The 24,524-nt window shown below is 40.1% G+C and overlaps 1 protein-coding gene across 3 annotated transcripts in view; it reads left to right on the top strand.

The window, feature by feature from the left end:
* Nucleotides 1–24,524, top strand: part of KHDRBS3 (KH RNA binding domain containing, signal transduction associated 3) — a 162,945-nt gene that overhangs the window by 36,599 nt on the left and 101,822 nt on the right. For 2 of the 3 annotated variants that reach the window (XR_014017832.1, XM_081258933.1), the window contains exon 2: nucleotides 17,005–17,123. Coding sequence is in view for 2 of the 3 variants with exons in the window: in XM_081258933.1 (XP_081115059.1) it covers nucleotides 17,005–17,123 (119 nt within the window). In the remaining variant the exon portion in view is untranslated. Of the gene's footprint in view, nucleotides 1–12,057; nucleotides 12,119–17,004; nucleotides 17,124–24,524 lie in introns of those variants that run through there. The other variant, XM_081258934.1, reaches the window with a different exon arrangement.

Raw genomic sequence — 24,524 nt, forward strand, 5'->3', positions numbered from 1 at the left:
GCAGACATTTAATTTATCAAACAAACAAAAACAAAAACAGCACTGGCTGAATTCTGAGCCCTTTTTTTCTTTTTTTGTAATGTTTTCTTTCTTAGAATTTAGGGTCTTTGAACACATTCGGTTGGTGACTCATGAGCATACGTAAAGGTGTGATTCCTTGGCATTCAGACTTTTGAAAGCCCACGTAAAATATCAGTCATAATTCTTGTCATTGTTGGTTCTTGTTTCATGCAAAGTTTTTTTCTTTTAACATGTTATTTCTATGACTTGTAAAAATCATTTCTGGAAGAATCAGGTGTAGCAATTGAGCAAGAAACTTAAAAGGTATCAAAGAATGTTTAGGAGATCTGAATGCGTTGGAAGGAAACAGGCATGAATTCAACAGATTTAAGCTAGAAGTAGATTAGAGGAAAAGAAAAATGAAGTCACACATTTTTACCCATCCTTCAGTAAGATTTATATCTGTTTTACCAGTTAGTTATAGCTTATCATGTTTACCAAACATGTAGCTTATCACTCCTTTTCTTCCTGTCTTGTAGAAAAGTTGTAGTGTGGGGATTTTTTGGTGGTTCTTTCAGAGATGTTATATAACAGAATTTTCTTTAATATCTTATTTTTCAGTCTCAGAGTAAAATGACCTTGTATTTACAAGAAGGCATTGCGGGTGCTATTGTGTAGTAATCCTCACTTTTTTCGGTGTTCAGCCCATGGCCTCAGATTTAACGTATAATGTGTGAGTTTTTTCATTGAAATTCATACCAGCACATCTTGCACTTTTTGCATGAGTTACTGAAGTTTGAAAATTTGCTTCACTCTTCTGATGTAGGTAGTTACAAGGGCCTGTAGAGGGTCTCAAGACCCACCTTTTCTTTATCATATTTTTTCATTCCTGTGCAGCTTTTATGTGACATCTTTGTCTGTGAAAGTAGCTTAACCTTAGCGCGAACAGCTGCGGACACGGAAGCACCAGTTCCGACACAGTCGCCGTGGGGCGCTGCCGTATGAGGCCGCTTCTCCTCTTCTGGACCGTGAAGGCCTTCCTGCTCCTGCCCCGTGTCAGTGCCTCCTGAGGCTCCAGTCCTGACAGCAGAGCTGCTCACCCAGCAGAGTGCTGGGGGTCTGTCTGCAGTCTCCCCGCCTTCTCAGCCACGTCACCAGGTGCTCCCGCCTTTGCACCGCGTGGGTTTGTCGCACTCTGCTGCTCGGTGGCTTTGCAGAGATCACCACGGCCCTGTGTGCACGGGGCGGCTCGTGCGCCCGCCTGCGTAGGGCTCCCCTGCAGGGAGCCAGGCCTGTTCCTTCAGGCCCAGCTGAGGGACCGCCTGTCCGGAAGTTCCCCTTGATCTGCTGACGTGGAAGTGTTTACTGTGTCCTGTAAATTTTGTAATACTTCATTTGTACTTAAAATGTAAACTTCACACCGTGAGTAGCCACGTCTAGGCTTTCCTAGAGTATGTATTTCCTGAGAGTAGGGTCGGTATCATTGTGTCACACAGTAGCGTGCCCAGCGCTTGTTGAGCCCGGCGGCCTGGCTCCAGAGTCCGTGTGCACTTGTCCAGCTGCTGCCCACGGACGGTAGGTGTTTGCTAGGGAGCGCGGCTGGCATGCTGTCCGCACTCAGGAACTGGTTGTTGAATGACCAAGAAGTGTCCGAACTTCGTGGCACCTCTTTCTGCTGTCACAGGCCTTTTCACGTCCTGTCTAGTGTTTAGCTGTATTCTAGATCTGTGCTGGGGTGGCTTCTAGCCACTTGGGGCTATTTACATTTAAATTTTAATTCCCTGCGCACATGTAGAATGACTGTGTGCCGTGCTTCTAGCCCGGGAGTCACGTGGCAGACCTGCATCCTGTGTCAGAGTCATCCCAGAAGCACAGTTTTCTGCACACCTTGTGCAAATAAATGCACGGTTCTGTGAGCTGTTGCAGAGCAAGTGTCCTTTACCCAGCACACCACCCTCTCTGCTCTGCGGAGGGAGCAGATCTGCTTTTCCTACGGAGCCCTGAGTTCAGAGAGCCGGCCGAGCCCTGAAGGGCAAAGGGAAGGTCTAACCTGCCAGCCCTCTGTTAAGTGCAGTTGGAAAGCTTCCCTGTAAGGACCGATGGCCCTGCAGCTTGCTTACTTATCCCACTTAGAGGGACCCTCCCTCCCACACAGGAATCCCCTTGGGGCCCTTGCTGTGGCCCCACGGATATTTGCGTAGCTCTTTCCGGTTGTGGATGGTTTTTCCCGTGGTCTCAGTTTCCACCTCAACTATGTGAGGTAATAAGGAGTCCTCATTTGACAGGCAATGAAATGAGTTTCAGAGAGAGGATAAGCAACTCACCCAAGTGAACCCTAAGCAAGGAGTGAGTTAGGACGGAGGACTTAAGGCCCTCCGACCTCGTGTTCAGAGAGCCCCTGATTTGACCGTTGATGCCCAGACCCTGCCCAGGGGCGGCACGACCACGAGTGACCAGATTTCTCACTACAAGAGGATCTAGAGGACTGTGACTATGATTTCTTCTGATGATCTTTGCTTTAATCATATTAATATTTAAATTTTCATTAAATTTGTATTAGCCTTCTCTTCATATATGCCTCTGCTTGAATCAATACACAGAAATCTGGAGTGTGCAGGAGGCGAGAATTTGTTGTGTGCGGCGTCGAGGCGGCGCACTTGAGGCGTATCATTAATCCCCGCAACTCCAGACGTAGGTCTCAGTATCCCTAATTGATAGTCCAGGGGACTGAGAGCCCACTGACTCTCTTAGTTTCTCCCAGTGTCATAGTGTAAGTAAGGGCTGGTCTGTGATTTGAACCCATGTTTTTATTACTTCAAGTCTCACTAAATTAAGCTCTTCTTTCCGTATTATCATTAATTTATACACTCTCAATGCAGGTGTCAAAAAGCTAGACAGTCGTGCTTGTCTGCAGGCTGTGGGTTAATGGGCTGCTCTGGGAGTGCCATGAGCAAAAACAGGCGATAGAATAACTTGATTAAGCCTTCACTTAGGGCTATTTTTGAACTTTCCTCTAAGCAACTTAATTTTACATTCATTTTATGCTCATGTTTTGGCTTCATTTGTTCCCAAGCTTGAGATCATGGAATTTAAAGGACTTGGCTGGTTGTAGCATTTGTATGTAATACCTGTAATACAGTTTCTTTGTCAGAGGCATAATTAACAATATGATTTGAACATTTCCTGCCTTGTGGTATTCACAATACCGGACTTAATTAGTTTGTAAACTTAATTACTTCTTGGAATAGCAAATGTTTTGAAGATGATAAACACTTTTCCTCTGAATAATGTGTTGAATGGTTATATATTCATGGAAATTTACTCTATGCGTCTCAAATTAGGATGCTGATAGGTCTGCTTCTCAAGGTAAACATCACCTGCAGTTGCATAGTCCCAGATTACATTGTCTTCCTGTGCTTTTCACAAGGGAAGTCAGAGATGTAGCTCAGATAGTTCAGCCTCCAGGATATTCATTATGGTTACCCTGAATAGAGACCGTCTATGCTAATGGCATTACGTAGGTGCCGTTTTCCCAGACTCTGATGATCATCATGCTATATGCTGCAGGCGGAGTGGGGAATAACAAGCACACCACTCCCACAGTACCTGAGTTACCCACTGTTCTCAGCCCTCCAAGATGTGGTTGAGACCCAGGAAGCAAGCGAGAAAGCGCTCTCTCAGCAGGGGAAAGAGATGCTGCCCAGGAAGGCCTTCTTACCATTCATAAATCACTGGTCTGAAAATGTTTATTTGGTCTGAAAATGTTTATTTGTTATTACAATATCCAAGTAATATTGAACTAGAAGCATCAAATAAGAAGGTGCTGATGCCATTAGATTAGTGACTTCCAACCCCCAGAGTTGGGGATAGGTCACACAAACCTGGGTTTCCCCCCATTTTTACACACGAAGAAAGGAGGGCTCAGCGAAGCTAGTGACTTGCCAGAGACTCTCCTGTGGTCAAGCTGGGGCTGCCCCCCGACCCCTGTGTCCTCCTCACCACTTCACTGCCTGCCTGGTTTGTGGCTGATGGGGGCCCAGCGTAGCGCCTGGCACATAGTACTGAGACGTCCAGCCTGTGGATTCCAGGGACTTACCAAGGTGGTATGTCCATCATTGTCTAGTCAGGTAAACAGGAATCACAGCAGGCATTTTAACAAAGGAGATTTAATATAAAGGATTGGTTAGGTAGATGCTAGATGAGTGAAAAAGCAAATGAGGAATACTGAAGTAACAGAAATAGTAACAGAGGCTCTGCCGCGAGCCAGCACCCTCAGGGCTGGAGACACAAAGAGAAGACACGTAGGAGGAAGTGTTCTGTGGAGCTGGGACCAAGGCCCCTTGAGTCTGGTTACTCAGGAGCTTGTAAAGGGAGCTCAGAGGGCTGGGACTCGGGCCTCTGAGGAGAGGGTCCTGGCTTACTGAGGAGGTGCAGAGAATGGGGGGGACATGTGGAACTCAGTCATTGCCAGAATTTGGAAGCCCTGTTGTGTATGCTGTCAGGAACTGGAGCAAAATGGAAGGGATGGTACCCCTGCCGCCTCCTCTGGCTCCCCAGATGCAGAAGCTATGGGGAAGCCCTGGCAGCGGAGAAACGGGGCTTGCAGATTCCCTGCCCAGCCTCCCCGACGGTGTGTGTGGAGCTGAGAGATGATAGTTCAGTAACTGGCACAGATGGTTGTTCTTGTGGAAATGAAAGATAGACGACTTCCGCTTTGCTTAATTCGAGCCTCGGGGGTTCTTAAAAGTTCATCCAGTTCATCCAACTGGGCTTTTCTGTGAAGAATATCATTGTTCATTCTCGCTCGCTCAACAAATACTTTGTGAATGCATGTTATATTAATGATGCAGAACCAGGTACTGGGCATGTGAGGATTAATAACGCAGTGTTATGTGTATAAGAGCTAGTCAGTGAGACAGATGACAGGGACGTGTGTAAATCTCAGGGTCGAGAGGAGCCTTCAAGTTCAGCTTGCCATCAGGCGTTTGAATCCTCTCTAGAACATTCCTGCCAAGGGGGTCCAGCCTGTGCTGGTCAGGCTTCTATAGCTGAACTTAAAATCTCTTCAGGATAGCTAGTTCCCTCTTCAGAAAATGCCGTTCTTAGAATCTTCACCTCTATTTCTGCCTTTTGGTTTTAATTCTATGCCACTGGCCTTCTTACCGACCAAATCTAATCTCTCTTGTGTATGACATGCAGAAATAATTGTATATAACTTGATGATTCTCTCTTGAATCACTGATCCTTTTAGGATAAGCATTTCAGTTATTTCAGTTGGTTTTTTTAGGTAGCACTTTTCAATTTTTTGCCATTATTTCCTCCCTTATAGAGCCTTTTAGACTTCTCTTTTTTTCTCTACCCCTCCTCCTCCTCTCCTCCCCCTTCCCCGATGAAATAGTGATACTTTACAGGTACTGTCTATCTGATTATGTATGGGGACCATTTGGTGAGCCAGTAACCATGGTTGCTGTGAAAATTGGTAGATTCTTGAAAGTCTAGGGGAACACTTCTCTGGATTCCTGTCCACTCCACGTTATTAGTCTCTGTGTTCTCATCTTAGTTTCTTACTCGTTCATAGAATTGATCAATAAATTATCCCACCTCTATGTTTAAGAAAAGAGAATAGAGGACAGTCAGACATCAACCTAACATGCTAGTTGTTAGTTTTAGTCAAAGTAATGCTCTGTATTTATCCTTTGGTTGTGTCTCATTTACCTGGATAGGCCATGCGGTGCAGTTCTGTGAAGTTAAAAGTTATCTGTATTTTCAGCCTTAAAATAGATGGCCCAGTTGTCAGTAGATTTGACAAGTGGAACCCACTAGAGTGCATGATTGCTTAACCAGGTACTTCATGGTTGAAGGACAAAACGAAAACAGAAGAATGCTGTTTACTGGCCTCAGTGTAGTTATTTTTCTGTAAGACCTTAGATGATTTTAACGTACAGCTGGGTCTAGAATGTGAAGATCTGTACGTAACTTGACAAATCCCATTAAGAAAACCCCCAGTGGGAATGTCCACCGTGGAGAGATAGCATCTGACTCACAAGGAGAAGGAAAACATGAAATGTGACTGGAGAATGACCTAGTACAGATAACACATCCTGGCTTTAAATTGATGTGGGAAGGTGTCCTCATCTTCAATACTTGTATGTACCTGTGTAGAGATATATCCTGTCCTCAGAGGCTGTGGCTATTAAATAGTGTGTACAGCTGGATTGTTTATCAGTTTTAACTTTCTATGATGATTAAATCTAAGTGACAAAATGTGTTTCTGCTGTAATTGTATTTTGTTTTTAAAAAGTGTTTTATGCTTGTTTGGCAGTTTTTAGGTAGCTTAGAAGAGCATTGAGTTGTGAGGGAAATATAGTATTCTAGGCATCTTGTATGTTTTGTACTAATATCAAGCTGCATTTTTTTTAGTGACGTTTATTATTCTAGCATATCTCTCACGATTTCATCAATATGCCTTTTAAACAGCATCAGAGTCAGTGTTCTTGGGGATCTGGTTGCAATCCTTGATCATGCTGTTTATTTTTAGAATTATTTTTATAAAGGTGAACCTGTAAGTAATCACTGTGTGAAAAAATATGATTTAATGTCTTAAAGATTATTTTCCCCCAATTATTCTAGCTCTTTGCTGCATAAATAGGGACTGGCTATGATTCTGAAACTGACCTAAAAATGTCGAGCCAAAGCATGATCGTATCCTACTTTGAATTTATTTTGAACAGTCTGTCACACCCATAGAGTTTGTATTATTGTATATCTAACCAATAGAAAATAATCATTGGTAATCTTATGAGATATGAAAGTAACGAGAGCAAGATGCTTGTATTGTATGGTTGTTATAGAATATCATTAGTACAGTCATATTTCTATCTCAGAGTGTGATAATGCCAGCGGGATAAATGAGAAAGACATTGAATCTTCACACAAAGGAAATGGGTTTTATAATGAGTGCAGTCTGAACAGAACTAATCTCTTTCTTGGATCATTACTTCACCTAATCATAAAACCTTTTTTTAATTCAAATCCTTGCAGGGTTCTAATTGGTGACCTCTGGAGCCTGATAATTGTTTAAGATAGCTGGTCTTTTGCGGTATACTTAATGATGTTTGCAATGAAAAGTGAGAAGTGTGGTTTAACCCTTAGGCAGGTAAAACTGAACAGTAGATTTTCCTTTTTTGTGTTTAGTAGTTAAACCCATTCCTCCTCCCAGTAGTTACTGACTTAAGTCATTATTGACTTAAATTAACCTGAGGTATTGTCGTCTTCATTTAGTCTGTGGGTTTACCGAATCTTCATTTGACAAATGCATTGGGATCCATTAAGAATAATCCTGGGCTTCCCTGGTGGCGCAGTAGTTAAGAATCCGCCTGCCAATGCAGGGGACACGGGTTCGAGCCCTGGCCTGGGAAGATCCCACATGCCGCGGAGCAGCCAAGCCTGTGCGCCATAACTACTGACCCTGCGCTCTAGAGCCCACGTGCCACAACTGCTGAGCCCATGTGCCTAGAGCCTGTGCTCCGCAAAGCCACCGCAGTGAGAGACCCGCGCACCACAACGAACAGTAGCCCCCGCGCGCCGCAACTAGAGAAAACCCGTGCGCAGCAACGAAGACACAGTGCAGCCAAAAATAAATAAATCAAATAAAAAAAGAATAATCCTGAATCTTCTGGAATAGCCAAGGGATTGGTCAGTTTGTGTTGGTTGGCAAGAGCTCCTAGCCTCTTCTTTCTCTGTTGTCTAGGTTCATCTTTCTGCCTTTTTTGGGTGATTTAAGTAGAAGCTGAGACATTTCTTTGCAACCAGTTTCAATAAATACTTATTTCAGAACTTTCCTTACCACCAGATGAAAGTGAGTCAAGAGAGAAATTTGCCAGTGTTAACCATTAGGACTGGTAAAACTGGGGGACCCTGAGCCCTGATCTTTTGTTGTGCTTAGAAGCATCCTGGAAATTAGTTTGCACTGCTGTACTTTTATTATGCTTTTGTCTTCCTCTGTTGCTCCTGTTATGTTTCTCAGTAAATAGCGGTCATTCAGTGAATGCAGTTGACTACTGACTATTCCTATAAAATTCTGTTCATATATTGGAGGTGGAATCTAATCTGTTATGTTACCTGTTGGCTCAGAAGGTTTTGTTTTGTTTTGAAGTGTCGACAAAAATCAATCAGTCAATCTGAAATTTTATTTGAGCCAAATTGAGGGTTATAACCCAGGAACAACCTCTCAGAAAGTTCTGGGAACTGTTCTTCCGGTTCAAGCTCCAGAGGTCACGTATGTAAACCAAAGCACAGTTATATACGTTTTTGAGACAGAGGGCTGTATTCTAAATGATGTATTATTGACAGTTTACACAATCCAGATCCAAGCTTACAAAGCAGGTAGTGGGCCATGGGTCCGCGTGACCCCTTACAAGATTAAGAAGGAAGGTTATCTTTTAAGGAGCTGTCCTGTTGATTCTAGAATGTTGCTCCTTATGGCTGAGCAGGTATTTCTGCCAGGGGGGAGGTTTGGTTGATGCCTAATGCAGTTACACAACACACAGTAGAGGGGGGAGAGGAGGCCAAAGGGCAGAGAAACATTTTTATGTTTCAAGTTTTCTTTTCTTGCCATAAAATATGAATTTTATTTCACAGAAGCCAGTTGTGAGTATTCTGAAGGAGAAGCAAACCTTTTGAGAGTCAGACAATCCTGCAGTCAAACTTGAGCGCTGCCACTTATTAGGCGCATAGGAGAAAAGGGGATGATAATTCCTGTCCCAACACGCTGAGAAGTTGTGTGGACCTCGTGTATGCAGAGTCTCCAGGGTGGTGTCTAGAATATTGTAATTGTTCAACTTGTTAGATTCCTTCTACCAATTTTAAGGAACATCTCACCTCTGATTTACATTCCTTGGTGTTAATGGTTTTAAAATTATAAAAACCCTTTGCAATCAGAAGTTTATTTTGAAAATTGTTAGACTTTAGTACCAAAATCCAGTGACCTCCTCATTTCTGAAGGTCTTTGAATCTTTCTCCTTGTTTAGATGATAAATTTACATGTCACTGGGGCACTGAATGATCAACGTGTCTTATCTTTATATTTTTCTTTTTTCTGCCATGATGCCTTTTGTTTGGTGAATGACTGCATATATTTAAGGGGATGAAAAGGGGCCAGTACACTGGAAGCATTTTTTATCTCTTAAAAATAATTTGATAAAATTTGTTATAATAATTCTGAGTAGTGCTCAGAACTTTTTAGTTACCTGGATTTGAATTTGTAGAATCATACTGCTTTCACAAATTCTTCTTGAAATCCGTTCTACAGTGAGATACGTGTAAATCACTAATCACAGTTTAGGCTTTGTGTTAGGTAAACAAGAATAACCTGTATTTGCATTATGTGTTATAGTTTTCAAAGCACTTTGATAAACATCATTTCTTTTGATACTTGTAATAACTTGGTTAGTTTTCCCCCAAACTAAGTAATAATCCAAAGAATTTTTTCTCACTCAAAATCAAGATCCCTTTACTACAGTGAGACTAAGAAACTGGAGGGGAGCATGGCTTTAGGAATCAGATACACTGGGGTTGGAATCCTAGATCCGGGTCTGCTCTGGGATCTTAGCTAAATCACTGGATTCTGTAAGCAGCTGTTTCCTTTCTGTAAAATGAAGATTACATCCCCTCTGCTGCATGGTTACAAGGATTAAATACCTGGACAATAGTCAGTAAATAAATTCCAGCTGCCAGTATTATTGTGTTTTATATATATATATATATATATATATATATATATATATATATATTTTTTTTTTTTTGCGGTACGCGGGCCTCTCACTGCTGAGGCCTCTCCCGTTGCGGAGCACAGGCTCCGGACGCTCAGGCTCAGCGGCCATGGCTCACGGGCCCAGCCGCTCTGCGGCATGTGGGATCCTCCTGGACCTGGGCACGAACCCGTGTCCCCTGCGTCGGCAGGTGGACTCTCAACCACTGTGCCACCAGGGAAGCCCTATTGTTATTTTTTTGTTAATTATCCATGATGGGTAGAATTACACTTGACTATTGAACAACATGGGTTTGGACTGTGCAGGTCCACTTTACACAGATTTTTTAAAAATAGAAAATAATGGTTTTCTCCGCAGGTGCGGAACCGTGGATACAGAGGAACTGTGGATACGGAGGGCCAACTCTAAGTTGTATACAGAGCTTGAACGGTGGGGAGGATCAGCGCCCTCGACCCCCTCCTTGTTCGAGGGTCAGCTGTAATTCCTTCCTCCCTCGCTCCCTCCTTATCAATCTTTCTTCCTCCCTGGAGGAATTTGACTGTCATTTCCTTGTGTGTATGTTTTAATTTTATGCATTGTGTATGTATTTAAGGATACTTTGCATACAACTATTAGCACTGTCTTGTCTTCATAAAGAGAGGTTTACTTCCAAGCATTTTAATATTTAAAGTATTGACTGTTTTTTTGCTCTCTGGATGATATATTTTTGTGTATTTACGATGAGCTATTCTTACTAGATAGTGGTATGCATCTCTATTCTGCTGTGCCATTTATTTCTGTTTATGGAAGATTATTTGCAAGATCGTGAGCTGTATGAATCGGTCTAGTCTGGGCAGGTTTTAGTGTACTCAACTCTGGTTTGAATCTAATAGGTGTTCTGTTAGGTTTGGATTGCTTAAATAAAATAATTCCTTTGTGAAAACATTTGTCATGTTGGAGGTTAAGGAATATTTTCTCTGACCAGAAGGCACAATAACATTTTAGTAATCTGTCAAACAGAATTTACAACGGCTGTGAACACTATATATATTTTAAGATCATTTTAAATCCTCCAACTAGGCTCTTGTATTATTTTTTCTTTTTATTTTTTGTGGTACGTGGGCCACTCACTGCTGTGGCCTCTCCCGTTGCGGAGCACAGGCTCCGGACGCGCAGGCTCAGCGGCCATGGCTCATGGGCCCAGCCGCTCTGCAGCATGTGGGATCTTCCCGGACCGGGTCACGAACCCGCGTCCCCTGCATCGGCAGGCGGACTCTCAACCACTGTGCCACCAGGGAAGCCCTCTTGTATTATTTTGAAATAGCTCTCTGAATGCGGAGCATGTAGGTATTATCATTCTGCTTATGTGGACTTCTTGTTTCATTATAGATCCAGGCTAACCCCTGTCCTTTAGTAAGTTCACACATAGTTAAGGTCCTTGGGAAAGGGCGGGGGGTGGCTTTTGACCATATTACTGTCTACCCTAGTACTTAATTGTGCAGGCTGATTTGTATTATTTATACTTACCTGAACCTTTTGTGAATTTTTATTACATAGCTTTTAAACAGCTAATGAAACAGCCTTTAACGTTAGCTGAATCTTAGCATGAATCCTGCCTTGGCCCTTACGAACTGTCCAACCTTTGGCAAGCTTCGAACCCATTTGAATCCTCGGGGTCTTATTCTGTAAAATGAAGGTGATAGATCATAAGTTCATTAGAATAAAGAGAGACCTTAAGTCAAACATTCAGCCTTTAACCTGGTGAATCATTGTCAACAAAGCCATAATAATTATTATTTACTTAGTACTGTCGTAATAAGTGATCTCTAAAATAATTTTTGTTACTTTTCAGTATTTTGCTGTATAGTATTATATGTGGTGTAAGCCCAAAAGGAAACTTTTGTATGTATCGGAGGCATCAGACACTCTGTTTAAAGCTTCCTTCAGTTACCAAAGATGTGGGGCTGGATTGCTGCTTTTTGCCTCACCAGGTCCTCTTTCACCCTCCTCCGCTCTGTGCCCGGGGCTGATGTGGGTGCCTGAGGAGTGCATCAGCAGACACTGTCACCTTCTGGCTTCTGCTTGGGGTGCCCCTCCCCCGTGGAGCCACCAGCAGCAGGTCTGCAGGAGGAAGTGAGATCCCAGTGTGTGTTCTCTTTGGCTTCCTCCCTGTTAGGTTAGCACAGGCTGGCTGCTTCCTCTGGGGAAGTTACAACCCCTGCCAGGCCGCCCTCTCCATGCAGTCTTTTCCTTCCCTTGCCCCTTCCTGCTTCCCAGCTTTGTTAGGACCACGAAAGGAGTTAAGTGTGGGGAGGGCCCTGGCAGTCTGTTGGAGAAGACGGACATTTAGTAGGAAGTTAACACCTGTGGTGAGTATCATGCTGAATGCTGCGTTGTTTTGGGTAGCTAGTCTGGGAATTCAAAGACAGTCTTTCTAGGAAGTGGAATTTAGGCAGAGGCACCAAAGAGAAGGCTGTTATTCCGGGGAAAGTCCCCAGAAGCGTTTCAGTCTTGGGGAACAAGCGCAGAAGCCTGAACCTCGGTGAGCTGGTGCTTTAGAAGCCGTGAAAAGCTGGGCTTTAGGGGTAGAGGGCAAGGGAGGGGAGAGGTGTGCAGGGCACGCCTGTGTGTTTGCTCTAGCCGGGTGTCCTGTGGGCTTGATGCCTCCTCTGAATACGAAGGGTTTGCCTCTCTGATGGCTTTCTGTCCAAATAGAAATAAGCCCTCTAGTTCCATCCCTCATGGGTTGTTCATGGGACAGATTGTCTTATCATCCAGCTGTGATGTCATCTGCGCTCTCTCTCCACGTTCCATCCATTCCATTTCTGCTCAGGGCGCCCTTTCCTTGAGGATGGTGCTCATCACGTCACTCCTTAGCTGACAGCTTTCAGTATCTCCCTGTTGTTTCTGGACCCTTAGTATACCAGTGTTGACATTAAGAACCTGGCCTGCCTTTTCATGCGTTTGTCCTCATTTCTCCTCTGTTTTGGCCGCAGAGAACTACCCACTCTTCTCGCCCTGGTTCTTTCTGCAGGAACCCAGGATGTGGGGTGAGGAAATGGAGCCCACGTCTCAGCTTATTCGCTGACAGGCTCTGCAGTGGCAGGAGCGCGTCATGGTTACTTGTGTGGTTTATTCTATTCTGTACTGTTAAAGGAGAAAAGGGGGAAAAAAAAGTAAAACTCCATGTATCAACTCTACAGTCTAACTGGTCAGATGAGGGAATGTGAACTGGCGTTACCCAGGGTTACTTACTTCGGCTCTTTGCCTGGCAAACTCTGTTCCTCATCCTTTAAGAACTTAGCACGCATTTGCTAGCTTTTTGAATAATTTTCCAAGTTCCAAAGCTGTTAGTCCCTTTTCTGCAATACTGTGTACATTATATTAAATTCGTCTGTTTACATGCCACAGATTCTGTGTATTTTCTTCCCAGCACCCAGTACAGTTTCTCCAGTGTATCAGACCTCAGTCAGTGTTTTTTGGATAGATACCTGTTCCTCTCTCCCTCACTATGTGAACCCCATTGCATTGGGAGTATTATTGGATTCTCAAAATAAAATATTGTGCATGTAGTTTCCAGAAACACATCTGTTGCTTCAAGTGGGATAGGCAGTCCAGGTGAATTCCTCATCACAGTTTCAGTGAAAGAATATTTTAATGAAGAACTTAAATGAATGATCAAGAGAGAGTCAAGCTCTGGATTTTCAGCTAAGACGCAAAATATAAACATGGCGATCTCTGTTTACATTCTTATTTTATTCTGTTTCAATATTTTAAAAAAATTCTGCTGAAGTATTTAAAGATTTAAAATTTGAAGGGTAAAATACTCACATAATTCAAAATTTTAAAACAATGTAAAAGAGAGATACCGCGAAAGTCTCCTATTCCTGTTTCTTTTTTTTTTTTTTGCGGCACGCGGGCCTCACGCTGTTGTGGCCTCTCCCGTTGTTGCGGAGCGCAGGCTCCAGACGCGCAGGCTCAGTGGCCATGGCTCATGGACCCAGCCACCCCGCGCCATATGGGGTCTTCCCAGACCGGGGCACGAACCCGCATCCTCTGCATTGGCAGGCAGACTCTCAACCACTGCGCCACCAGGGAAGCCCTCCTATTCCTGTTTCTTATCCACTGCATTTCCCCCTTGACAATTAATCGCTGTTACTCGTTTCTTATATAGAAGAAGTGAGCTATTTTCTGTGCATATACAAGTGAATATGAACGTATATTCTTACACTGTTTTACACTGTATATGTGTGTACATGTACTAAACAGTTATTTGGTGGAGACCTTTTCCTATAAGAACATAAAGAGTTTCCTGATGTTGTAAAGTAGCTGTATGTGATTTCGTTGTATGGCTGTGCCCTAGCTTAGTAACCAGGTTCTTAATTATAGACATTTAGATGATTTCCATTGTTTTGCTATTAAAGACAGTGCTTTAAATGGATAACTTTGTATATAATATTTTATAATCTATCCAAGTATATTTGTAGGGTAAATTTGTAGAAATGGAGTTGCTGGGCCAAAGGAAAATGTCAATTTAGATGTGCTTGATTCTGTGAGAGAATTTCAGCAGTTTTAATGAAAATTTACTAATTTTTTTATATTGGAAATTTAACTTATTTAAATTCAAAGATTATTTTGCTGTGTTTTAGAGGATGAGTGGATTTTAGTATATTTGGTAGGCTAAAATGTAAGTGGCCATTGCTTAGGGAGGCTCCATACGGGACCAAGAGAAAAACAAAAAGAAATGGAAAAACAAAAGCCAAAAAAGACATAACTGACACTAGATTTCCAGGTTGACGGAAATTTGGTGTCCATGGTTTGAAAACAGCATTTTAATCCCCTCCATCATCTAAAACCTAATCACACTTTGCTTATTATTTCTGCGCTGGGAGATGGCACTGGTACATTAAACTGTATGTAACAAATGTAATCTAGGGATTAGTGAAAGTCAGATCCCCTATGTGTTCCACCTTGAACATCTGGCTGGATTTTCTATGGTTGGCCGTCATATGCTCCAATTTACTAAAAGGTTAAATCCACCTTGGGTAGGTGTCCAGTGCCTTCGCTTCCCTAAGGGGGACCGGAGGGGTAGTAGCCTGAGTTTTAGAGTATGAAACTCCCAGTTAGGGACAGTTTCAAGATTTCATTAAATCATCTTGTGCACTTCCTGTTATTTTGCATTTTACTTTATTGGACTTGATAAAAACATCAACCTACTTATAATCTTCAATCAAGTAGAAAATGAAAATTGTTGATTGAACAACGCCTAAAAAAACAGAAGTTTTGAATGTTACCACAGGAGGTCACAGGGGCCTGAGCTGTGCTGAAAACCAGATCTGTTTGATGCCAGGGACAGGGATGGGGCTCTTTCCATTGCTGTGTGGTGTGTTAGGTCCAGTACATGCAAACCTACATGCTTTAACATGCCATCAGGCTTTAAACTTTGTTCTTAAATAAATCTTAAACAGTGAAATATTATATTTCAACATATTTCAAAGGTTACTTAATGTAACAGCTAGGTATTTTAGCAATATAAGATTTTCAAAGTTGACTGGAGAGGAAATGAGGTATTTTATATATTTTTTCTTTTAAATTTTACTTTCCTCTTTAACATCATAGGCATATCTCAAACTTTAATGTAATATATGGTAAAATATAATTTTTTCTAATTTTTTAATCTTACCTTTATGACTTTCCATGTTACTTCAAATGTTAAACGTCACTGATGCAAGGAATAACATTTTGAGTGCCGACTAGGGAATTAAATATTAAATTAGGCATCTAAGTTCTCAAAATTAAAAAAATGCTTTGTTATTTAAAAAGAAAATAGGTAGTTAAATCTATTTTGACACATGTATTCATAACATTAAAAATTCTTTTTTCTAGGAAGTTTCAGTGTACCTAATTTTGTTAAGTCTTCTAACTCGCTAAAGGTATTCCCAATTATAGCATAAATGGATAAATAAAAATAAAATGTGGAATTTATTTTCTTCTACTACTGATTAAAGCTGAAGTCAGTGGAGCAGGTGACATGTGACTTATTGCTTTTTACTGAGGAAAACAAAGCTAATTTAGCTCATATCCACCATTAGTTCTACAATTTTCAAACACATTGTATATGTGCATGCCTGTGTGCTGATTTATTCATGGAAAATTTCTGAAAGAGTATATAACATTCTGTATTATTACCTCTGGAGTATGGGTATGGGAGAAACTTTCTTTTACTTTTATATTCTATGATACTATTTTAACTTTTCACCATATGTATATTTTACTTTTATAGAAAAATGTCAAAATTAAAAGTACCCTTGAAGAATTTTTTCCAGCAACAATAACAAGAATTATCTATGTAAATGTTTACATTTCACATACTTCTGTTTCAGTGGATATTGTTCCCATGCAGATTCTATATAGAATGATCAGTTTTACAGGATCCAAACTTAGGATAATACAAGAAAGCAAACAAAATGATCAGCTTATTTGGAGACTTAGTAATTATCTTTATTTTTAGAAGCTTTGGTCGGAAGCTGCAGAGCTGAGCTAGAAATGATAGTAGAATTGTGCATGAAGTGCTTTGTGAGTATCGCGGTGGGAGGGACTGATTTTCCCACTGCTGCTGCTGCCCAGTCGAGGAAAGGGACCGTAACACATAAGAAGTAGTGTTTAATGTGGTTGAATCTCGAAGGAGAGGTGTGAAATTGAAATCATCAGAATAACATCACAAGAAGAGAAAAGAGCATTAACAAAGCCATGAGCTTGTAATTGGGCTTGTCACTTTTGAGGAGGGAGGATTTGGTTGGGGAGGTGGACGGACAGAAGGTTGTCCAGGGCTTTTAATGCCATCTTAGAGAACCCATTCTTGATGGGAAACGCCTTGGAGAGCCAGGCGGGGTTTGATCAATAGGGATGTCAGGGCTTGGTAACGGTGAACTGAAAATAGTTTCTGGCTTTTCTTTGCCATTTGATCAGCCTTTTCCTAGGATTACAAAAGGCCCCAAAGAAACTATTTTTATGTTGGTGTTTGTTCCCTTCCATTAGCTTGGGCGATTGAGATTTCACATTGTAGTGCCCTGGTATGTGCGTTTTCCCGCTGTGCTGGTGGAGAATCATCGATACAATGGGACATATGTCACGGCTTGAAAAAACTGTAGCCGTCTGAAGTCCATATTCTGTATTTGGTTTCTTGCCAGCATAGAGCTACAGCCTCTGGAGTTCTAAGTCAGACACTTCACACTTACCTGTTTTTCTTCCACAGAAATAGAAAAGTTTCACAAAGGAGAAGGCAAGGATGAAGAAAAGTACATTGATGTGGTGATTAACAAGAACATGAAGCTGGGGCAGAAAGTGTTGATTCCTGTGAAACAGTTCCCTAAGGTAAGACCGTGAGCCTGCACTGCACGCGTGTCAGGCCTTATCACAAGGGAGCGCACGCTCAGTTTACGTTCTGTTTGGTGTGTTCTTGAGGTGTTCTCCCTTAGCACGACGCCCCAACACACACGCTTTTACAATCAGGTGAAACCTTATTTGGTGACTCTGTCCTTTCTCTTTGACTTTGGCGTGAGTTGCGGAGCCCTGAAATGTATTCTTCTGAGTTATGTTTTGGACTTTGGACAGCCTGTTCAACTTCTTCCTGCTGTAGTTTCTTCATTTGTAAGATAAGGCTGGATTGATAAGAAATAAGCTTATCCATGTTAAATGCTTGGCATAGGGTTTGGCACATAAATTATTAAAATAGTCCCTAATTATTCTAGAAAAAAGTTTGATTTTTATTCACTGCAAGTGTTATTTTATGACATTTGGCACAGTTACAATAGGTGCTTTAAAGTCTAATTCTAAAATCTGATCATCTCAGATTTGGCCTAAATTGATCTTCTTTTTACTCTGCTTTTCTTTTTTCTTTCCTCTGAGTGTCCGTGTACATGATTTATGCATACTGTTGTATATATTAGTAGTTAATTTCTTTTGATTGCAGAACAATAATCCAATACCTGAAAATACCACAACGTATTTATCCATTTGCCTGGGCAGTTTTCAGTTTGGGGTTATTATAATTAAATTGCTGGGAACCTTTTCGTACATTTTGTGACCCTACGTTTTCATTTATTTTTAGTAAATACTTAGGGTTTAAATTGCTGTGTATTTAGTTTTACAATAAATTGCCATACTTTTTTTCCCAAAGTGGTTGTATTTGTGACATTTCTAGAACAGTGCATGCCAAGTTGTGGTTGCTCCATATATCTAAATCCATATTTGATGTTGTCAGTCTCTTTAATTGCAGCCATTCTGATAGGGTATTGGTATTTTCCTGTGGTGTTAATTTGCATTTCCCTGTTGATTAATGATTTTGTGTACTTCTTCATGCACTTACTGACCATTTACATATATTCAATTTTGAAGTCTCTTTTTAGATCTTTTGCCACTCCCTGAGTGGGCAGTCTGTCTTCTCATCATTGAGTTGTAGGAGCTTTTTTTTTTTATATATCCTGGCTACAGATCTTTTGTTGGTTATACGTTTTGTGAATATTTGACTCCGTCTGTGGCTTGCCTTGTTATTTTCTTAACAGAGTTTTGTGATAAGCAGAAGTTTTAAATTTTGATGACGTCTAATGTATCAAGTTTTTCTTTTATGATTTTACCTTCTGTCAACTAAGAAATCTTTGCCAGCCTTCAAGGAAATGTTAGAGTCCTTTATAAGTTCTAGTCTCCTGTGTTTCCCCTAAAAGCTTTACCATTATAGCTTTTAATTTTACGTCTGTGATACATCTCAAATTAGTTTTTGTGTATGGTGTGAGAAAGACAGTCAAAATTTATTTTGTCTTCATATGGATATCCAGTTTTTTCAGTACCATTTGTTGAAAGATATTTTCCTCCCACGGATTGTGTTGGCATCTTTGTTGGAAATTGGATGACTATGTTAAGTGAGGGTCTATTTCTGTACTTTCTATTTTGCTTCATTGATCTATTTATGGATCATTATGCCAGTACCATACCATCTTCATTACTGTTGCTTTTTATAGTAAGACATGAAGTTAGGTAATGTATTCCCTTCAACTTTGTCCTTTTTCAGGATTGCTTGCATATAGATCCTTTGCAATTCTATATAAATTTATTGTTTTATTTTCACAAAACATTCTGCTGGAATTATGATTGCAGTTGCATTGAATCTGTTGATCAGTTTAGGGAGTTCTGACATGTTAACAATATTAAGCCTTCCCTTCCTTGAGCATGATATATCTTTCCATTTAGATTTTTAATTTCTATCAGTAGTGTTTTGTACTTTTTAGGGTAAAGGTCTTGTCTTCTGTTGAACTTATTCCTAAGTGTTTCATGTTTTTTGAACACTCTTGTAAAGTATTTCGAAATCTTATTTTCCAATTTTTTTGCCTCTAATATAAACTTTTGCCTCTAGTATAAACCTTGTATTCTGCTACCTTGCTAATAAATTCACTTGTTCTAGTAAGTTGTTTTATAGATTCCTTAGAATATGCTATGTACATAATCATATCATCTGCATAAACAGTTTACTTCCTTCTTCCCAATTTTTATGCTTTTTATTATCTTATTATTGTATTGGCCAGGATCTCTAGTATAATGCTTGAATACAAGCGGTGACATTAGGCAGTTTTCTCTTGTTCTCAGGCAATGTGGAAAACATTCAGTATTTTACCGTTAAGCATGGTAACAGTTGTGAGGTTTTTTTGGTAGATGACCTGTATCTGGTAGAGGAAGTTTTCTTCTATTTTAGTTTTGCTGAGAGATTTGATCCTGACTGGGTGATGAATTTTGTTGAATACCTTTTCTGAATCTATTGAAATGAACACAGAATGTTTCTCCTTCATACTGTTAATATAGTGAATATTATTGATTGATTTGGCTAAATTAAACCAGTTTTGCATTCTTGGGTTAAACCCTACTTAATGATGTATTATCCTTTTTATACATTGTTGGATTCAAATGCATCTCTATTCATGAGTGATAGTGGCCTATAATTTATACACACACACATAGAAGTGTTCTCCCCCCCCCCCCCCGCAAAGAATGTATGTCAGTTCGGTGCTATTGTTTTCTTTATTATTAGGTAGAATTCACTAGTGAAGCTGTCTGGGGCCTGGAGTTTGGTGGTGAAAAACTCTTTTCAAATACATATATTTATATATGAATCAAATATAAGTTCTTCAGTGTCTTTAATTGACAAGGCACTAATCAGATTTTCTATTTCATCTTTTGTGAAAATTGTTTTGTGTTTTTCAAAGGATTTGTCCATTTCATCATAATATTTCAGGTATTGCTTCTTTAAATACTTTTTCTGATCCTTTCAGTCCCCGCCCTTTGAGACTCTAATTACAGGTACTTTCAACCTGTTGATATTCTCGAAAAGATTCCTGTGACTCTGTTCACTTTTGTTATTAGTTTTTTCCCCCTCTTCTTCAGTTTGGATCATTTCTGCTGCTGTATCTTAAACTCATTGACTCTTTCCTATGTTATCTTTATTTTTTGGGAAGCCTATCAGATAAAATTTTTATATCAGGTATTGTACTTATCTGTTTCAGAATTTATATGTGATTCATATATAAATATATGTATTTGGAAACATGTTTTTTTCTTTGTCGGGATTTTCCATTTATTGCAGGTGTTATATTATCTTGTGTAATTGAGCACAGTTAAAATAGGTGCTTTAAAGTCTCTAATTCTAAAATCTTAGTCATCTTAGATTTGATGTGAATTGATACTCTTTTATCTTGATAATGTTATATTTTTCCTATTTTTTATATGTTGAGTAATTTTGGATTGTATACTGGACATTGTGTTATATTGTGGAAATTGGATTCTGTTATGTTTCTTTGAGGGGTGTTGATATTTTTGGATCCAGATGCAGAGTCTGTCGGATAGGAGTGCAGAACTCAGTTTACTTCTCAGTTTGACTTTTGTGTTTATTTTTGGCATACGTGATTGACAGATTTTATACACAAAATTTGGGGCTCCTCAAGTCTAACTCTCATTTCTAGTATACCTCCCACACATTTCAGCACTATGGTTGCCTCAAACTCTGCTGCGCAGCTAAAAGCTCTACAATCAGTGAATTCACCCAGCCATTCCCTTCTTCTAAGTCTTGACTCCCTTGTAGAACCTCCTTGTTTGTGAGCATTCTGTGGAGGCTTTAGATGGTAGCTTTTTGTATTTTGTTCAGCGTTTGAGAGTTTACAGTTGTTTACCTAGAGACAGTCAGCCTGTTAGGAACTTACTCAGCCATACTTTCAGAACTGAAGATATATAATACATTTTAGTAAACAGAAAACTGTTATGAGCATTTTATAGACATACTAATAACTAAACACAGCATGGATTATGGAAACTTTTATAAATGGATTCACCAGGCTTGATATGCCCTATATACTCAATATGCAGTAGGTAGAAAGATGCACAGACACCATCCCCAACTTTAAAGGGTTCATAGTCTGGTAGATGATTAATCTGAAGTTAATACTCTGTTGTGTATGAGTTAAGTATATGAAATAAAACCTCAAATGTTGTTTTTCAGTGTCAGCTTTGATGCGAGTAGGGGAAGACGAATTACAGTTTCTGTGTCTCACAGAGAGCAGAGTCCATGTCAAGTCCTCATAGCGTCTGAAGTAGGCTGCTTAGAAATCTGCTTTCAGAATGCTGAAAAGGATGTTTCTGCTTAGCAAATCGAGCATTTGAGTTTCAAGCCAGCCTTGTGTAAAGGCTAATATAGGACTCACATCAGTTCTAAGAAAAAGCTTTCATGCTGGTGTCCGTTAATAGGCTGAGATGGAGGAAGCTGGCAGTACTTGCGCCTCTGGAATAGCAATGGGCAGAGGCAGCTTGGTGTGGAATTGAGGCTATTGTACACTTGCAGCTTCTGGGGCAAGAGAGGAGCGCTGTTTGTGAAACTCCAACTAATAAAATGATTTCCATTAATTGAGTAGTAATTTCTCTTAATGAACCATTTCAGCACTCTTTCAATGGTAAAACACTGAACATGAGTCTTTAAGTATTCAAACCCAAAATATATTTGCTCTCTTGAGCATATGCGCAAGCTTGTAAAGTGTGAAATGCAAATAAACACTGTTTCATGATTTTTTTTTTTTAAAGACTTTAAGCTATAGAAATTGTCCTCCAAAGTTTTCCCGTGGGTAAACCCTAACCCTTGGTTCTGGGCAGTGACTCGATGTAACAGAGTTAACCTAAGTGCCAAATCAACATTGGAACAAGGCACCCTGTCTGTGAGGACCTTAAATGCCTTGTGGTTTAGATTTTACATTGATTTTTTTCTTTTTTAATTCACTGTTTCCTTCATCATTGATCCCATCTATCCATTCATATACTAACATTTATTGAGGGTCTTCTCTGAGCCAGAAATTGTGCCTGGAAAACAAAACTGATTAAGACATGTTCTTTTGTCACAAGAAGCTCTCCGTTTTGTGGGGAATACAGATGAATAACTTAATTTTGTATAATACAGTGTGAGAAGTTCAATGTTGGGGTGATCTAGAAAGACAGAGGATCACGCTGACAGTGTCAGAGAAATCTTCCCTAAGGCTCTGAAGGAGCTGGCTGGTTAGGGGTCAGAAGTAATACAGGGTGAGCTGGAGGGGTGGCCATGACAGGGGTATACAGGGCAGAGGGCATTTGAGAAACTACCAGTCATTGTACTTGGCTAAGCAGGTTAATTTCAATAAGATGTGCAGGTTTTTATTGAGGATTTATAAATAAAGTGATAAGGGAGCAGTGAATGGGGGCTTGATCCCTCATCACTTTACTTATATAAGGTAGGGTTGGCCAAGGGGGTGCTGTGAAGTTAGAACAGGAAGTGACCTTTGAGCTGCTTCGGAGTATGAGGTAGGTTTCTCCAGGTGTTTAATTATTGGAAACTATTTCAGGAAATGGAATGCCGTATGTAAAGTCATGCTAGGGTAAAAGAAGGCTTATGCACCGTTTTAAAAAGTCAGTTGTCATATGAAATTGAATTATATCTCTATATATCATTATGCATACATGCTCTACTGCTATGGTAAGATTGTCTTTATTATACTGTTAAATAAAAGAAGGAAAAGCAATATGTAGGACAGATGAAACCCTAGTTGAACATTTATTTTAAGAAAAACTCACTTGAGTCTTACTGGCAGTTATTTTCTGGAGGGTAAGGATCATGTGCTCTTTTCTACTTTACATGTTTCTCTACTTTAATGTTTTAATAATAACTTGCTGTCACTTTTATAATTAGGATAAAAAAAAAAGATTCTCATTTTTGGGGGAAAAAAGTGCCCGAGATTGTTAACTTAGGAGATACCTGTGTACTATGATTATGGTTTTTAAGATTTAGTGTGCTGAGTTAGATTCTACAGGTTTAAATTAGATTTATTAATTTTCATAATTTGGTAATTGTTGTCTAATCTCTCAGCATTCTGATGCTTACATATTATTTTCAGTAACTTTATATTAGGCAATATGGGTTCTTACTTTAAATATTTTCCTATTTTGTGCATATTTTAAATTTGATATATTTGCTGTCTCACAGAAGTTCTTTGGTTAAGAGTCTTTGAGAGAGAAGAGCGAAGTATTTATAAAACAGGTTTCCTCTGGAGTTTGAATTAAAGCTTGAGAAGCTTTCTTTTTAAAGTTGGCTTGCATTTTTCCCCTGTAGTGAATTGCAGACAATTAAAAACCCACGAATTTATTACTGGGTGGAAGGAAGCCTATTCCATAGAAATCATCATGGCTATCAAAATTTTCCTAGAATGGTAGATATTTGACAGTCATATCGGTATGTTAAAAGTTGCCTTTTCTGTGACTCCTAATTAATTTTTGGAGGCAAATAATGTTTTTTCAAGAGGATTCGTGTGAGAATCCTTTTTATTTTTGGTGTCCAGTTGATAGTTTACCTGTAGAAATAAAGTGATAATGCACTTGTTTGTTAGTCCTTACGTGCCATTGCCGAAATCCACAATGCTGTCTAGGGGGGATTTTGAAACTTGTTGGTGTCGAGGAAGCCTGATAATAAAAATCATCACTTAAAGACACATGTGCTTATGACAAGTCATGATCAGTGTCCCTCCTAGTATTCATTACATCTTGGACCCTCTGGGGAAGCAGAAAGGCCACTCTGGAACATAGAGCCTTAGGAAAATATCTTGGCCCGCAGTCCATTGCTTCACTGAGCACCAGTCCCCTTCCAGGCCAGGCCAGCCCTCTCCCACCTTGACAACCCGTGTCTTACAGTGGGAGCGGGAGCAAAGTGCAGCTGTAAGTAGAGATGAGCCTCTTCGAGGCTCCTTTTGTTCTTTTCTCAGCGATCTTCTCTGGGCCCTTGAGATCTTGTGATACACGCCCCTATGTCATGAGAATTAGAAAGTTAAGCTGGTATTTGTGAATATGATAGCTTTCAAAAAACATTATGAAGGAATTTCAAATCTTATGCTGTGACTTTTCCCTTCTTCTCTTCTAAGATGCTTGATTATTGACCCAGAAAGCAGCCCTTGAACTTAAAGTTGTTAAGTGGACTTCAGAAACAACAATGCATATATTAAGGGGCTTGTTAAAGAATTTACTCACGTTTTTTTGGGGGGGATTATTGTTTTACTATTACTATTTTATTGAGTCAAATGAGTAATTACAAAATTTGGTTATATATAGGTCCCCCCACATCTCATTACATTTAAAAGAGTAAAAATGGTACCATTATATGTACTTTGGTCACAATGCAGTACATTAAGAAATTAAAGTCTGTGATGAATATTGTTCTGTGTAAATCTT

Source organism: Mesoplodon bidens (assembly GCF_964165515.1).
Source record: "Mesoplodon bidens genome assembly, chromosome: 16".
NCBI classification, from domain to species: Eukaryota; Metazoa; Chordata; class Mammalia; order Artiodactyla; family Ziphiidae; genus Mesoplodon; species Mesoplodon bidens.